This window comes from Sorex araneus, chromosome 1, assembly GCF_027595985.1.
Source record: "Sorex araneus isolate mSorAra2 chromosome 1, mSorAra2.pri, whole genome shotgun sequence".
In the NCBI taxonomy this organism is placed as follows: Eukaryota; Metazoa; Chordata; class Mammalia; order Eulipotyphla; family Soricidae; genus Sorex; species Sorex araneus.
The window spans coordinates 56,940,126-56,957,411 of record NC_073302.1 but is presented as its reverse complement, the minus strand read 5'-3'; the positions used below and the strand labels follow the sequence as shown (position 1 = coordinate 56,957,411).

Here is a 17,286-nt window from a genome sequence, read left to right as displayed (position 1 = left end):
TGAACTCTGAAGCAGAAGCCACATACAGAGGCAGATCTATACTGAGAAATCCGTGATAGTAGTTAGAGAGAAACAAACTTATGTGTTATTTAAGCCACTGACAGTTAGAGTTTTCTGCTACCAATCTTAATAAATATAATTTTTCTGAAACCAATCTTTCTGAAGCCAATCTCAATAAATATACTATTTTTAGCCTTCTTCTAATCCTGTTCTTCCTTGATTTGTGTAAGCTTTTTTGATTTAAACAACCCATACTGTAGCCATCATCTGAAACATATTGTATATCTTTTTTGTTAGCTCCTTTTTTCAATTTTGGACACATTTTATATAGTATTCTTACATATAAATTCATTTTTATACATTAGTAAACACTTCAGGTGTGGATCTATTTAAGTTTTAAATTCTCTGAGTTGTTGGTACTATACAAGACACAGAGGAATAAACTCCTTTGCAGTTTCTGGCCATTTATTGCATTTTCTTCTATGAAATGTGTTGGATTGCTAGGATAGAAGCATAATAGAAGCACAAGAGTGTGAAGGAGAGTAGGAAAAGAAAGAACAAAAGCCATCTGGGAAAATTCTCTGACTCTTTTTCCACCTTCAATCATGTCAGGAAATCTAAACATCCAAGAAAAGAAAATGGGAATTGTTATCTTGTCAGGCACAAGACATTTTTAAAAGTAATTTAAATTAAAGTTTAAATGTTCCAGTATAATTTAAAACTTAAGTGCTGAATTCTATCTGTAATATAACAACATATAATTTCTTTTGGTGAAAGGACTTAGAACTTTTATGTAAATGCTATAAGGCTGATTTATTTACTCTAGATCCATGGGTATTCAAATATTGAACTATTAACACTCAGTATCAATAATATAAGCATTTATATTTGGCCTCTAGTGCAATATATGCACTTTTAGTTTATCAGTTCACAAGATTTGTCGAGTCCTTGTAATGGTTATAAAATAGTGCTGTCTTGGGCCTGAAACTGCTTTCTCTGGGGTGGTAGCATAAAGTTATGATTAAGAATATTGGGAGGAGAACTAGATAGATCAAGAGTCAGATCCCTTTCTGTCATTTATTAAGCTATTTAACGTGAGGCTATTTATTCTACTTTTCTGAGTGCTACTTTCTTCAATTAAACTAAGGATAACAGTAGTAATTTCTCATCTATTTGAGAGAAATTGAGATAATTCCTTAACTAAGCCTAGTAGAGCACCTGATAAAAAATACTAAGCACATGTTAACTAACAGTCTAAAGATCAATTTGTAATTTATTAATACTTACAAAAAATAAAAAGATTTGAGGAGAACTACTGTGTGCTATATATTTCTTTGTGTTTTTACTTAATCCCTGTAACAATTCTATGAGTGATTCTTCCTATGTTTTAGATAATGATACAGGATTGGGTCGAAGAAATAGCTCAGTAGACATGCCCTAGATGCACAAGGACCCTAATTCAAACTCTGGTACCCCATGGCCCTCTGAGTAGTGTAGGATTGCAACTCTAGTAGTGTAGGTAGGCAACTCTGGTTGCCCCAGCACTGCTAACACTGAGGAGCACTGTATCCCTAGGACTCAGGATTGAACCATCTGACCTGATTGACCAGGAATCACTTGAACCTCCTAAACACTGCTTGGGAGACCATGACCCTCCCCAAACCCAACCCCAGCCCGTCCCCTCATACACAACACAGGGATACAGACTCATTCAAGATAAATGCCTTATCCAGGCTCACATAGTTAATGCATGACAGAACCATAGATGTAATTCAAGGTACTTCCAAGTCTTAAGTACATATCTGTCACTGTAATGTGCTAGTTTTAATTAGAAGATAATCTATATATACATAAATAACAATGTAAGATCAAAACCAGAAGTTGTGGCACTGGAGAGATAGCACAGTGGGTAGGGCGTTTGCCTTGCACGCAGCTGACCCGGGTTCAATTCCCAGCATCCCATATGGTCCCCTGAGCACCACCAGGGGTAATTCCTGAGTGCAGAGCCAGAAGTGACCCCTGTGCATCGCCAGGTGTGACCCAAAAATCAAAAACAAAACAAATAAAAACACAGAAGTGGTTGTGTGAGTGGTTTGTTTATTCAATAATACATAAATTATTGTATTTAGCCCCAGATATTTTGTTAAGTACTAGTGTCACATGGTCATGATTTTCTGTCTCAGTGGGTGCTTTTAGTTTTACAGAGAAGATGTAAGTGCATGCTAATAAATAAAACATTTATTTATTTGAAATAAAATACTCATGAAGTAATGTTAAAAAGTGATTAGATGTTGCTGCATTGGGGGAAGGGTAAGGAGAAGATCTGCAGAGGCCTTATGATTGACTTACCAAAGAACAGAAAGGTGCCTTAGAGAGGGGAAAGACAAGAGGTGGTCTGAACAGTTGACCATCACATTAGGGACTCATAAGTTTCATATAACTGCATTGCAGGATATAAGCAAGGAAATGGTGAATAAGGGAGAGTTTGTGAGTTAGGCAGCAAGAGCATCTGCAGAATCAACTGGCAAAGCTCCTGCCTATAGGGAAGCATGAAGAATCAAGACCATTAATCCAGTCAACCTCCCACATTGACTGGGTAGCCTATGCTGAATTTGAATTAAGCCACTGGCTTAAGACTTTGGCCCTTGAAGAAGTGCTGAGTGTCCCTTTGAGGACAAAATAGTTATGTTGTGAATCATGTTTGTATAAATATCTTCCTTTTTTTCCTGATTTGTTTCTTCCTCAATGATGGATCTTCCTTCATACTATCTATGTAAGCAAGTCCTCTTAGGTTCTTTTCTATCGAGAGATTAAAATATGCCCCCTCTTGCTTACATAATCTTGGCATATTTTGATATCAGTGAACCAGATCCAATACTTTCTGTACTAATATTTAATGACTTATATTTAATGTACTTAAATTTAATATTTAATGACTAATATTTAATTATGATAGTTGTATATGTAGGTATACAAATATATATCTGTATATGAATAAAATATGTGTGAATGTATAAGTATGTATTTAGTAAGGTTCATGTATATATGCATGTGCATGTATGTGTGTATATACATTTGTGTTGGAAATATTGTCAGGCATCTCACAAGAGAAAATGAGAAATATAATTATTGTCAATTTTGATTGTTTATAAAAACTGTAGTCCTATGATACCAGGATGGCAGAACTGGAAAATGTATGGACTTTGGTCAACAATTTTAAAGGAAGAAAATGTGATATTGGGCATTAAGACTCTAAGGGAAAGAATATATTAGTAAATAACACAGAAATGGTGAGGTGGGGGAGTAGTACAGCAGGTAGGGCATTTGCCTTGCACACAGCCAACCTGGGTTCAATCCCTGGCATCCCATATGGTCCCCTGAGAACCGCCAGGAGTAATTCCTGAGTTTAGAGCCAGGAGTAACTCCTGAGCATTGCTGAGTGTGACCCAGAAAGCCAAAAAAGGGGTAAATGAAAAGGAAATGGTGAGGGAGTCACATTGAAAGGCCCTCTGGGGGTAATTTGTCAGTTTTATCAGTTAAAGTGGAGCTGTGCTTTGTCTATCCAGGGCCAGGGAGACAATTCAGGGATCAGGGATAAAGTATACAGAAGTTCAAATATCAGTGCCACATGCTCTATCCCCTATACTGTCACTGTCATCCCATTGCTCATCAATTTGCTAGAGCGGGCACCAGTAACGTCTCCATTGTGAAACTTGTTACTGATTTTTTGTCATATTGAATATGCCACAGATAGCTTGCCAGGCTCTGCCATGCATGTGTAATATTCTCAGCAGCTTGTCAGGCTCTCTGAGAGGGGCAGAGGAATAGAACCCAGGTCTTCCGTATGATAGGCAAATGCCCTACCGCTGGGCTATCGCTCCAGCTATCCCCTACAGTGCTGTGTATATCCCTGGAAGCCCCCAGCACATCTGTCATTGCCTGGTGACCTCCAGCACCACTGGGCACCATAGCACTGCATCATTGGGCCCTATCGCTGAACTGTTCAGCCTGACAGAAGTGACTTAGTATGTCCCTAAGCACTGCCTAGGAGGTTTTCCACCTAAAGAAAAGCAGCCAGTAATTTAGGGAACTTTAAAACACTTCACGGAGGTTGAAATAATAATAAATGTCCTAGAGAATCTAATTGAACCCATGTCATCTAAACTGTAGTTAATCTTGCTATCCTTCTGTAGAACTTGAGTGTTATCAGATGTCATATGTATTGGAACCACGCCATTGGAATCACACCAACTTCAAAGCTGGAAAGAGTCTAGCTCCTCCTTATCTTATAGGTAAGGGTAGTGAACCCCAGATGGGCAAGGTCATGGCTGGATCATAATAGAAAAGGGAGGAAAAACAATAGTCTTTGGATTGCTAGTCAAGTGTTTTTTCCAACCTATTGTGTGCCCAGCAGAATCTTCTTGCAATACTGTTCAGGATTACTAAGCTGCGTTGCTCTTTGATTTTTATATACTAGATTCTAGAAGACTTAACTGATCATAAATGCTACATAGGAGACAAATGGCTCAGTGTCATCATTTTAGAAGCTTTGGTCTGCAAAATGGCTTTGATTTATACTCAATTTATTGAGTGATTATCTTATTATTAGACTAATGCTTTATTTATTTTTTGGTTGAAAAAACACTCTTAGACAGCTAAGATATTAAAATCCTGAAAAATGGCTATAGGACATGTCCAATTACTATATTTCATAAGATTTTTTAAATGCAGAAATTTAGTAGACACACTTTGTATTGTGAATATATATTTAGCTGATAGACTTTAACAGTCTAAATAGAATCATTTATAGCTTATTGAGTAAATAAAAGTACTTCCATAAAGATTCACATGACAACTAGCTTTTATTTCAGGTAACTAATCTCTTTTTTAAAAATTGCTTAAATTTAGATTTACCTGAGTGACTACTAGAACATCTCAGCAGTTTAAAAAGTATTTAAATGACTATGAACTTTACAGATTTAAGTTATAAGATCAGGTGGTGAATATTAACTTTTAACAGTTTCTGATAAAAAGTTATTTAACTTGTCTTTTATTCTTTGTTATAATAAAAATGTTTGATATATTTCTGGGTATTATCTTTAACAAGAAAAATAGTTCTTATTTACTTGTTATTTTAACATTGTATCCTGAGATCAAAATATTACTAGAATTTTTATTGACATTTTAAGCTAGTAGGTGATATAAAATCAGATCTTAAGTTACATAATAAAAAAGAAACTTATTTTCTAACAATGTGAATAGAAAATAACTCCCCCAAAAAGTTTTTATTTATACATAAGTAAATCTATTTACTTGGTGGAGAATTACTTTTGAGGAGCAAATATGTTTGAGACTTTCTCTTTTTAAAGGTTTTTTTTCCCCCATGTGTAGGTCATATGGTCAGAAAACAACATGGGAAAAGTGTGACTAATTTGAAATGCTAGGAAAGCACACAATTCCTCACTCAATACATTGAAATATTTGTTAAAACATGGCTTCAGACACATGGTGGAAAATAGACATAGGAGGAGAAAAGGCAAAAGTCTTACAAAAGAACACCTTCTAATAGAGTGCCAAGATCCAGTCCAATAAGGAGAGATGAGCAGGTGGAGACCTTCCCTAAAAGATGGCCTTCCAAATACAAAGTGTGTTTCGTTGATGCAACTGCAAGAATAAAGAAAATAAAACTTCAAGTATATAGTGGAGGGTTGAGTAAGTTAACTATGTTTACATAATTCATGTGTAATGCAAAACAGAGAGTGACTGATCATTTTGGCAAAACCACCTCTATCTAAAGCATCAAGAAACAAATGGCCTCAGTAAACACCTGACCTTCCTTGGCCTGCTTCTGTCCACTCCTGTCTTCACAGTTTTCTTAGATCAGAAGTTGAAGTGTAAAGATGTAACAAAAAACTTTTGAAGGCCTACCTGCCAATATTCTTTTATCATAATAAAGCACACTATCTCTCAAACTTTTATCCAGATGAAAATCAGGTGCCAATGTCTCCCCCGCTTCTAGCATTCCTCTGACCTGCCCCTGAGGTCTGGCAGAGTAAGTTGGTAAAATAGCCTTGGAGTTTTTAAGCATCAAAATCAATCAGGTAAAGATGCTACCAATTCAAACACACAGCTAAGAAAATATATCAGAAATGGAATGGATCAAATAGCAGTGAAAGGACAAAATTCTGGGTTCCAAACTGACATGCCACGTCCAGTATTAAGGCCCTGCAAACCAGACCTTATTCTTCCTCCTAGTCAGAGTCAGCACTTGTCCAGGGAGTTCTCTGCGTTGTGTTGAGAGAAGTGAAACCCTCTCCTTCACAGAGCCATTCAGGAGACCATTTGAGGTATTTTTAACTGCTCACATAAAGAGATGATTTCTGTCAGCTGTAGACTTGCACTGGAGTATCAAGAAATCAAAAGAATAGAGATCAAAGAAAATTGCTGAAGTAGGTGTTAGATGCAGCCATTGATTTTTCTCCAGTGGTAGTTAAAAAAATTTTTTTTTAAATGGCAACAAACAACAGTTGAATTTCTAAGACCATAGATAACTACACTCTTGTTTTTACATGTAGAAAAAGTTGATATGATTATAAAGTAGATCCTTATGCTTGACACTATTTTGTTATCAAAACTATGGGAATTTACCAAAGATATTTAATTTTGTGAGGAAACTTCTAATATAAAACGTAATTTTTTGTGGAGATACTTATGACTGGGTTTGAGCAAACTTTATTGGGTGGGCATATAGAAAATTTTGGCAAAAATTTATTACTATTTTCATACTATCTAAAAATGTCATAAGATAAATTTCAGTTAATAAAAAATAAAATTAAGATACACCACAAAGTAGCAACAAAGGGCCATGGGCAACACAACCATAGAATTGATCTACAAAACTGAGTTTGTGGGGGATTGAAAGATTGAAAAGGGTTGTTGGGGGATGGAGGTGGGCAAACTGGTAATGGGTATGATATTGGGATTATGTACAAGGAAAACCATCATTAACAATATTATAAATCATAGTGCCTGAAGCGATTTAAAATCATAAAAGAATAACTGTATGTTTCATTAGTTTATTCATATTAATTGTTACCTATTGATTTCAGTTTCTTTTAAGGTTTAAATGGGAGTTTACCAAACTTATAAATTCAGTTTTCAAGTACTACATGAATGTGTGGAACTTTTCATCTTGTTTTCTATAGTTTCTGGATGCCATTAAGATTTTACGCTACAGAACAAATTATTTTCATGTTATAATACCACATTTTGATATATTAAATCTGAATAGTCTCTATTGAAATAGGTACTTTTTTAACAAAAAGTAAAGTCAAAAACATTCATTTCACTAACATTTTATATACTAGTGTGACATTTTTACAGGTCATTAACTTTTCTTTGTGCTATGGATTTTAATTATGGTAGACTGATATAATTTGAGAATATAAATATCCATAGATTATATTCTAGACAGTTTAATATACTGTGTTTAAAGTATATATGTATATTTTACATGTTGTTACTATTATGGTATTATATGTAATTATTATTGACACTGGTTTCTATAAATTTCCAATGGATGGAAGCAGAAGTAAAAATGCATGGCTTTATTGACCCATTGATTCAGTAGCTTTATGAAAATTTTATATGAAGTTTCATGTTTAGGCAAAATTCTGTTGTTCTGAAAACTTTTTTTTTCCTTTTGGTGTTTGGGTCACACCTGGAAGTGCTCAGGGCTTACTCTGGCTAGGCATTCAGGAATCACTCCTGGCAGTGCTCAGGGGACCATATGGGGTTCCTTGGATAGAAACTGGGTTGGCCGTTGCAAGGTAAATACTTGATCTGCTTACCTGATGTACTATTACTCCAGACCCTGACATAATTTTTTTTTTACATTTTCATTTAACAAGAGATTTTTGTCACACTTGGAAAATAACTTAATACTTATTATCATCGGAATTGCTTAAGCAGTAATTCTACTCCATTTCATATTGCAGTGGTTGTTAGTTCACTTCCCTGTTTAAGGTTTGCACTCTGTTTAACAGTTTCTATTCTATGTGTTTTTTTTTCTCTCGTATCTCAGATGGGGTCACGAGACCATTCAAATCTCTCCATGCCTTCAAGAGCTGCTCTTCCTGCTGGCACAATAAATGTGGGGGATTTTTTGCCCTTGAAAGCTGAACTCGATACCGCTTACACGTTCTTAAAGGAGTCATTTATACAGCCTGTGCCCCACACTTCATCAGCATCTTACTCCTCTCCAGCGACTATGTCTTCTAATGCCAAAAGACCAACTCAGATTGGATTATGACTTTATTAAATAAAAGTAGATGCAGGAAGAATTACCAGTACAATTAAAATCGCTTTGAAGATAGATTGGATTTTTCTTATCAGTGGAATTTTGTTTCAACACAGCTCGGCGGTGGGTTTTAAAAAATTATGTGCTGCTATCTTGATGTGTACAGGTATCTCTGTCTCCTGGAATAATGAAATAACCAACTTTTCCCCCCTCTAAGTTTTATTTATTATCACAGTTGCTCATTTTTATGTAACATATTTTTAAATGTTAAAGAATGACACATTTTGGGTAATTTCCCTCTGACTTAAAAAATCAATAAGCCATTTTAGTCTCTATCTATCAAAGTTGTTTCATACTTGTCTATTTTAAAGCAGAACTGCAATACTTTAATAGGATTGAGAGAGCTATTTGAAATGTATGCCAATGATTCCTGTCATTTCATGGCAGCCCTGCCATGGTTCACTGAGCCCCCTCTTCTCTCTTGTCAGCTCAACTGAAGACAAGCATTTAGTTGCAAACTTTAAGCAGGTTGTGCAAAACAGAAATGATGTGGCTGCTTCTCCTCCTGCACAATAATGTCACTCCTGGTCAATGTGAGAAGGTCAGGTTGCTCCTTGTAAAGCTACATGATACCACTTGCCCATTTGAACAAGTTAAGTTAACTGCTGAATCTGGTCCCTGCAGGCACTGAAAACTCATCCTGTTATCAAGTCTGCATTTGGTAAGAAAGTAGAACAATCGTGCTGGAAGGATTTCTGTGGTATGTTTAGGCACTTTTTAAAGGATAGTTCCTTCCCCAGTATGGTAGGTAATATATTTCGTATAAGCTGAAAAACTTCAAGGTAATGGCTGTTTTGACCTTCAAAATAGACTCCTTTTTTTTGTTTTTGTTGTGGGCAGGACCCAAGAGTGACGCCCATCTTTGATGCTGACAGAATTTAAAACAAGGCCATTGCCCTGCATTTTCTGCCTTGTAGCACACAAAAGTAAAATTGTATGTCAGGCCGAGATGTCGGGGAGCTGACAAGATGCCCCAGTGACATTTCAGCTAGAAAGAGCAAGTGTCTTGCAACCAAGTGGTCAAATATCAAATAATAGGTCAAGCAGGAAGGAGCTGAGTTCTAACCACAAAGAGGTTTCTGGTAACTTACTTGACAAGCTTTTGGGCGCTTTGTGGCTTGACAAAGTGATGTTCTGTTGGGTATCGCTAGACAGACTGTTCTTTATCGCCTTCAGAAGATCAGACATTGACATTGATTAAACTCTTTAACCCTTAAAGGTTAAATCCTCACGGTTTGCATTGTGGTAAGTGAAGAACAAAAGGACATTCGTAATATGTATTTGGTTTTGTATTAATCACTTAACTCCCAAGTGATACTAACTTCTGATGTGAACTGTATTTTTTTGACAAGTTTTGATGCAAAAATCCATATTTTTAAATTCTTTTTCATTAAGGACTATTTCATTATTGATACATTAGAAAAATAACAGTATGTTTTCCAGAGTGTCTATTATCTTATTTTTACAGTTACATTTGATTAAAAAATACCCAACTTCTGAAAATTTTTTTATTGGTCTTTGTAAAATAAATTTGCATGCTGACATTTTGTTATTAGCCAAATCAGCCAAGTGATTTATACCATTTGAGGTAACAGAGTACTACTCTGTAGTTAATGCAATATTCTATCTTACTGAGCCACAATAATTAGCTTTACATAAATCATTAGAAAGTTCTTTGTGTAGAGTAAAATGATATCTCTAACCACATTTCTCTTAATTCCTTCTTTGAAATTCTTTGTATTAATCATTGAATATTATAGAACATGCCCTGTGAAATATCACATATGTGAAATTCAACTTGCAAATTCATTGTAACATAGATAATGCTATTGATTGTTTTTTAGAGATCTTATAATAATTTTTGTACATTTCAAGACTCTTCTGCCATTCCATACAATAATTAAGATATTGTCATATAGAAATTTGTATACATCTTTTAACTCATGGATATTGCTGAACTTCCAATTTTCACACTGTAGAAAAACATTGTTGTTATGTTTCACTTATGTCTGTGCTCGTGCATTTATGTATTTTTGTGCTGAATGCTTTTTCAGGTTCCACTGATTTAAGAGGAATGAGCACCTTTGTAAACTTTGCCTTGGTTTAGGCAAAGACCTATGGTATTCCTGCCATAATTTTATATTCTATTAAAGGTATAATACCAAAAAAATACATGTCTCAGTCTCTTTATGTGGGAATTTGATTTTACGGATACATAGTAAATTCTGAACTATAAATTTAAAAAGATTATTAAATCAAAGCATGCCACATTTATAACCCACAAGATGCTAAAGGCTGCAGAGACTAAAGGATGAGCTTCCTGCGTGTCATTAGTATTCACTACCAAATATAGTAACTTTTATACCATATGCTTTTTTCCCCCAGAAGTCAGACCCAGCAGGAGGAGAAGATTTAATGACACGTCCTATGGAGATCTGAGAAACTCTAGACTGCTTTCGAGCACCTTAGTGACCAATCGCTGCATATTTGAGACTGTGTTGTGTTGGCAAGGACAGTTGCTCTATCAGCTTCTTTGCCTCCTTAAGAATGATGTATAAAATAGACATATCTCAGAGAAAGGCTTCAATTATTCTTGTAGGGAAAAGGAAAATTTACGGTACACCTTAATAAGTGGATTTTCTTACTAGCCTTCTGTGATCTAGAGAAATACCTGTGTTATCCATCTTTATCAAAGGAAATCTTAGAGGCTATTATTCTGATACCCGAATCACAATTACTTTGTTGGAAATTTGCCAGTCTTTTTTAATATAAACATTTCAGCATGACACAGTGCAAATGTAAAGATGTTTAGAATCTCGTGAAAATTACTAATTCTGTGTAATTTGATGACATAAATGAATTACCTTTTAAATAATCACTTTAATATGCCAAATATCTGTCCATTATTAAATTATACAAGAGTTCTTCTTTTGCATTCATAATATAATTCTGCTGTTGAGTGCTTAATTAGGTCATTACTATTTTCATACTACTTTACATAACAGTTTTACCTGAATTCATTCTATAGTCCATAATGAGCAATAGTAAATCAATCCACTTTTGCTGTGTATTTTTATAGCCAAATCTTCTAACATAAAGGGTGGAAATACTTATTGAGCAAATATTCTGTGCTAGCTTTTATAGTAAAACTCTAATGTTCCCACAGTTAACCTCTGGGATAGGTATTAGCCATCACCATTTTATAGATAAGTATCTGAGCACCTACAAAGTAAAGCACTTGAGATCACAGAGAACTTAGTAATTAGTGCACCCAGAGCTGTAACTCTAAAACACATACTATTTCCATTTTTCCATGTCTGACTTCAAGAAAGAATTCATAATTATTAAAGAGAAAGAAAAAATTTCAAAATATCACAACCAGTTAGGAATAATTTTGCGTTTTAGTTTTGAAATGTAGACCACCTGTCTATTGAATAGATAAAACTAAGCATTAGTTTATCCATGCATAATTTATCCATTCATATGACTCATAAAGAATAGTGAAGTTTAAATCTATCTTCACAAAACCCAACTCCCCATATGTTACCCAATATCTTTAGGATGAGCTGAGACACCACATGATACTCTCAGAGAGTATTCCCTCATTTGAAATATGTTAATGATGAGTCAGCCTGAAAAATTATGACTTCCCTGTGATACATTCTGAGTAAAACTGAAAGCTTTAACATAAAATTCTAGGTTAGAGATAGGACTTATATTTTTTGGACGAGAGTGGCAGACTAAATAAGGATAATAGACTAAAAGGTATCATGTACTATTCTTTGGAACTTTTGAGTTCATGAAAAAGGGAGCTAATATGCAGATGTAACTAAATTAAGAATCTTGAGATTAGGAAAATATCCTTTTGTTTTCAGGTGGGCCCTAAAAGCATTTACAAATGTTCTTCTAAGAGAGAGAGCCTGATGGTGACTTTGCTACAGAAAAGAAAAATTCATGTAATTATGGAAACATTTTGGTGCACTGTACTTTGCTTTTTTAAAAAAAATTGGGGGAGTGTCGGGGGACAAACGTCACTGTGGTCTGGGCTTACCCTGGCGTTTTGCCCATATGTCACTCCTAGTAATGCTCAGAGATCCTGTGCAGTGCCAGGGATGAAACCTGGGTCATTTGCATGCAAGGCAATCGCCCTACCTTAATACTACTTCTTCACCCTGGAGTAATGCACTTTGAAGGCAGAGGATGGGATTGTGAGCCAAGGAATGGAGATGCTGCTAAGAGCTATTAAAAGCAAAGATACTGATTTCTTTTTGTCACAAGTTTATGGTCATTTGTTACAGCAACCATAAGGAAAAATACATAACTAGTAAATTTAGGTCTTTTGGTTTTGTTTTATTTTGTTTTAGTCAGGGAGGGGGTGCAAAGTGCTCAGGGTTTATTTCTCACTCTCCACTAGTGGATATAATCCTAGCAGGCTCCAGGACCATATGCAGTGCCTGGGATCAAACCTGGGCCAGCCACACGTAAGACAAGCACCTTGCTCGCTTTACTATTTCCCTGGTTCTATTTTTAAATAATGTATTGAGGCCAGAGTGTATATAGTACAACAGGTATGGCATTTTCCTTGCATGCAGCTAATTCAGGTTCAATCCCTGGATTTCCATTTTTAAATTAAGGCTCAGTGATTTACAAGGTTGTTCATAATAAAGTTTCAGGCATAAAATTTATAAAACAACTTAGTATCCTGATATCAAAATAATGTCTAAGCCTTTATAACTTGAATTTCTATGTTAAGGTTTCCATTTTGTATTTCTGACCCCTCAATATAATAAACTAATTGTTAATACTGAGGCATTTATTCATACTCTACTGTCAGCTTTAATAGTACTTTAATTATCTTGTGATTTCAATGATTTTATTTTTTACAATTTTAAAAAGGTATGCTTTAGATATATTAAGTTTATCTTAAAGATCTACTTTAAGTTCAACCACTGTAAAACAATTGATAATTTTCCAAACAAAATAATACATAGATTTTAGTTTTGCATTGGTGAAATCATTGTTTCTTCCCTAATGATTTAGTTCAAGAAGAACAATTTTACCTGAGACAATTAAGAATTCAATTAAGAAACCTAAAATATTAGAGATTTACCTAGAGTGTTAAATGTTTCAAGTATAGCAGCAAAGCAACAAAACCTCTGGTCTATTAGTAATACATCTATTCTGCCAGGTTAAATGAGATGTAAGGGTATACATTTGCATATTGGTAGAAAATCTCAATTTTCTCTTCTGAATCTTGACAGTTTTATTAGGGCTCTTTTCTGACACTGCAGTGTGGTGGTTGTGTATGTGTAGAAAGCAGATGTCCTGTAATTCATACTGTGGGTGTGTGTATGTATTTTGCTAAGAGATTTTCTCAAATATATAGTCTTTCTCTTCCTCTTCCTCCTCCTCTTCCTCCTTCTCCTCCTCCTCCTCCTCTCATCCCCTTCCTCTTCTCATCTTCCTCCTTCCTCTCTTCCTCCTCCTCATAGAAATTGAACAAAGCAAATGCATTTCCTCTGAACCATATCCATGGTCCTCGTTTAGTTGTTTTAAACAGATCTTACTCTAAAGTTCTTCCAACTTATTGCATATACAAATTAAATTTCCACTGACAAATTAAAAGGGGAAATTTGTTTTTAATCTTTGCAGTCCTGAAATCTAATGCATATCATATACTGTTTAGTTGTAAAATATCAGATACAGTATGGGAAGGAGACAGAGTTTTTTACCCCTTCTATCAGTATTTTCCAAAATTAGCAATAGTGCTGACTGGTCCCACCCCAGTCATCCAAGGCTGCAGGGTGGGGGTGAAGGGAGTGATAGTCTCAGGTGCCCTTTAGGGGGAAGGGCTTTTGTTCCCTACTGACACTATTGATACCTGCACTGCAATTTATGTTAAGCCACATTGAGTGTCAGCTACTGATGGCTGATTCTGTGTGTGTGTGGGGGGGGAGGGATCAACTTAAGTTAGACTCTTGAGGAGGTGCTGAGTAGTTTTTTCATAAAAAACTACAGTGAGCTAAAGATGTTAGGGAACCTCTGCTATCATCTGTATGGACGCTTAAGCATGTTTTCAAAGCATGGACTCTAATACTAGCCATACATCAAAAGCCTTATCAAGCTATTGAAAACTATTGGGTTACTGTTATATGATGAATGTGTGTGTGTTTATAGAGTCATTCTTCATTGTCTTTTATTGCATGTTAATGCAGTGAAATGATGAGTGTTGAGAGTCTTCCTAGTGAAGTGAATTCAGAAGTGATGTGTTGCTATAGGAATCATGAAATTAAAAAAAATCTAAGGAAAACCCAGCTGACAGGCTAAGGAACTCTCAGATACTGATAAATACCCACTAATGACGTGTACAGAAGTTACCTGTCCTCAAAAAAGTCCTTTTTGGATTTTGGATCATCTATATGGGAAAATTTTTAAATGCAATCCAAAACAAATAAAATCATGTTGGGTGCGTAATATAAAAAGCCTCCTATAAGACATGAAGGATCTGTAAATGTAACAACATCTCATTTTTGCCTCTCTTTTTGTCTGCAATTAGCAAAGCATGCTTTTCTTTACTTTTTTTGAGCTTGCTCATTTCTGATCAAAAAATAGAGGCTTCCATAGTAAGGTTATGCATGCAAAGTTCTGAAACTTGGACATTCAATGCAAATTATTTCAGACCTGAAGTTTTAAAAGCAACCACTTATTCTAGTGACCTTGATGTACAGCTTAACTTTTGAGTCCATGGAAAGTACTTTTGTAGCTACAAACACTACCTGTGGATACACATTTTTCTCCAGGCAGAAGAGAAATATTCTAAATGTATATATTCTGAAGACTGTAGAGAGAGTCCTCTGAAGCACACTCTGTCTCCACAGTTACAATTAAAATTGTGCCTTGGGAAATGTAGTGATGCTATTGTTCTTAGTCAGGTATGTCTGGTTCCTGGGCTCATCGGCCCAACTTGTTAGGCCCCCTACCAATGCACTAGCACCATCTATATCATAGTTTGTGTATAATTGCATCCTGTAGGGCCGCACATGGGCACCTTTCTCAGCTCCAAAGTAATTTCATAACTTGTAGGGTTTCTGACTCTCTCTAATGTTTGGCAACCACTGTTCAGTCGCAGTTCCCTTCAGTAACTGACAAACATAGTCTACTGCACGTCATCATGTATTGCCTACTCCAGACTTTTTATACTAATGACATATTATATCTTTTATACTTTTGTATTATCAATTTCAATTTTATTAATACTGAGTCATGGGCCAGTATTTTATTCTTTAGATGGAAATTAGGGAGGTATTCCATCATAAGGATATACCATATTTTGTCTCCCATGCTTCAGTTGGCTCACATTTATTTTCTTCCAATTCAGGGTTACTTTGAAAAGACTGCTATGAACAATCATGTAAAAGTATGGCCATACATTTTTTTAAGGTCAGTCAGTCACAGTCAGTCAGTCACAATCATCCCGTTACTCATCTATTTGCTCGAGCGGGCACCAGTAACGTCTTGGGCTGAGCGATAGCACAGTGGTAGGGCTTTCACCTTGCACGCGGCTGACCCGTGTTTGATTCCTCTGCTCCTTTCAGAGAGCCCAGCAAGCTACCGAGAGTATCACACCCGCACGGCAGAGCCTGGCAAGCTACCCATGGTGTATTCGATATGCCAAAAACAGTAACAATAAGTCTCACAATGGAGACATTACTGGGTTTTTTTTGTTAAGGTATGGCAAAAAATTTATTTCATTTGTGAGACTTTACTTTCACAATATTATATATATATGTATATATATATGTATATATATATATATATATATATATACCCTTGGCAAAGGAAGACTCTTACAGTGTCATAAATATTTAGGTTGATTTTATAAAACTCATATTAAATTTGAGAAAAGTAACTGCATACATGATCATAATAAAAATGGTAAAATGAAAAGAACAACAAGACTTAAAACCCTCAAAAACAATCAAAATAAATGTTTAGTTAATACTAATTCCTATGCCATTTTCTGAATTAATATTCTGGACCTCCACATTGTATAAATGTCATTTCTTCTTGAGAAATTTCCTTCTGTACTTCTGAGGTAATGTTTTCATAATTTTTGCAATATCTGATGGACCCTAGCACATCAGCCAGTTTGGTGCTCTACTTCCCTTAGAATGCTGTGAAATTAATGAAGAGTGAGAGGGTAGGTAGTTCTGCTGATCCCATAGCTTCCAATATATTGGGTTTAGGATTGTCTCTTCTGTCAGGAAACCTTACTCATGGAGTATTTGACTTGATTAGCTAAAACCTCACCACCATAATTCTGCTGCTGTGAGAAAATGCTGGACGACTCTGCTGGCAGACATCATCTTGCTTCCCATTATGACCCCCAGAAGGGGTAGCTCATAGCCATATAGTTTTTAAAAAATTCTTTTGGGTATATATCTGGGAGTAGAAAGAATTTGGGGTCATATAGGAACACCATATTTAAGTTTTTGAGGAGTTTTCATATTGTTTTGTTTGCATTTTGCTAATGACAGACTGTGTTGAGTTATCTCTACATGAGCTTATTAGCCATTTGTGTATCTTCCCTGAAGAAATGTCTTTTTTGAGTTCTTACCTGTTTTTAAATTGGTTTATTCATTGTTTTATTTTTAAGACATAGGGCCTTTATATTGCTCTTAGCAATAGAATTCTTTTCTTGTTTTTATTTTTGTTGGTTTATAGCTAGTATATGGAAATACTTTACATGTTGATCTTTATCTTCCCTCAATGAAAGTATTTTCAGATTCTATTCATTTATTGTGTAAATTCCTATGGATTTTTCTATATGTAGTATGATGCTGAAAATAGAGGTAGTTTTACTTCCTTATTTTCCAATCTGAGTAATTTTTTTCTTCTGATAATGTGTCTTCAATAGGAAACCTATC

General features: G+C 35.3%; 1 protein-coding gene and 1 pseudogene across 1 annotated transcript in view; one reads left to right on the top strand and one right to left on the bottom strand.

The window, feature by feature from the left end:
- The window catches only part of CCDC171 (coiled-coil domain containing 171), a 318,539-nt gene extending 308,028 nt beyond the window's left edge, over positions 1-10,511 (top strand). The window contains exon 24 of the mRNA XM_055123989.1: positions 8,084-10,511. Coding sequence (XP_054979964.1) covers positions 8,084-8,311 — 228 coding nt within the window. The 3' untranslated portion in view covers positions 8,312-10,511. The remainder of the gene's footprint in view (positions 1-8,083) is intronic.
- A 5,873-nt stretch (positions 10,512-16,384) lies between these two features.
- LOC101544832 (alpha-ketoglutarate dehydrogenase component 4-like) lies at positions 16,385-16,737 on the bottom strand (annotated as a pseudogene).
- Positions 16,738-17,286: the final 549 nt, after the last annotated feature.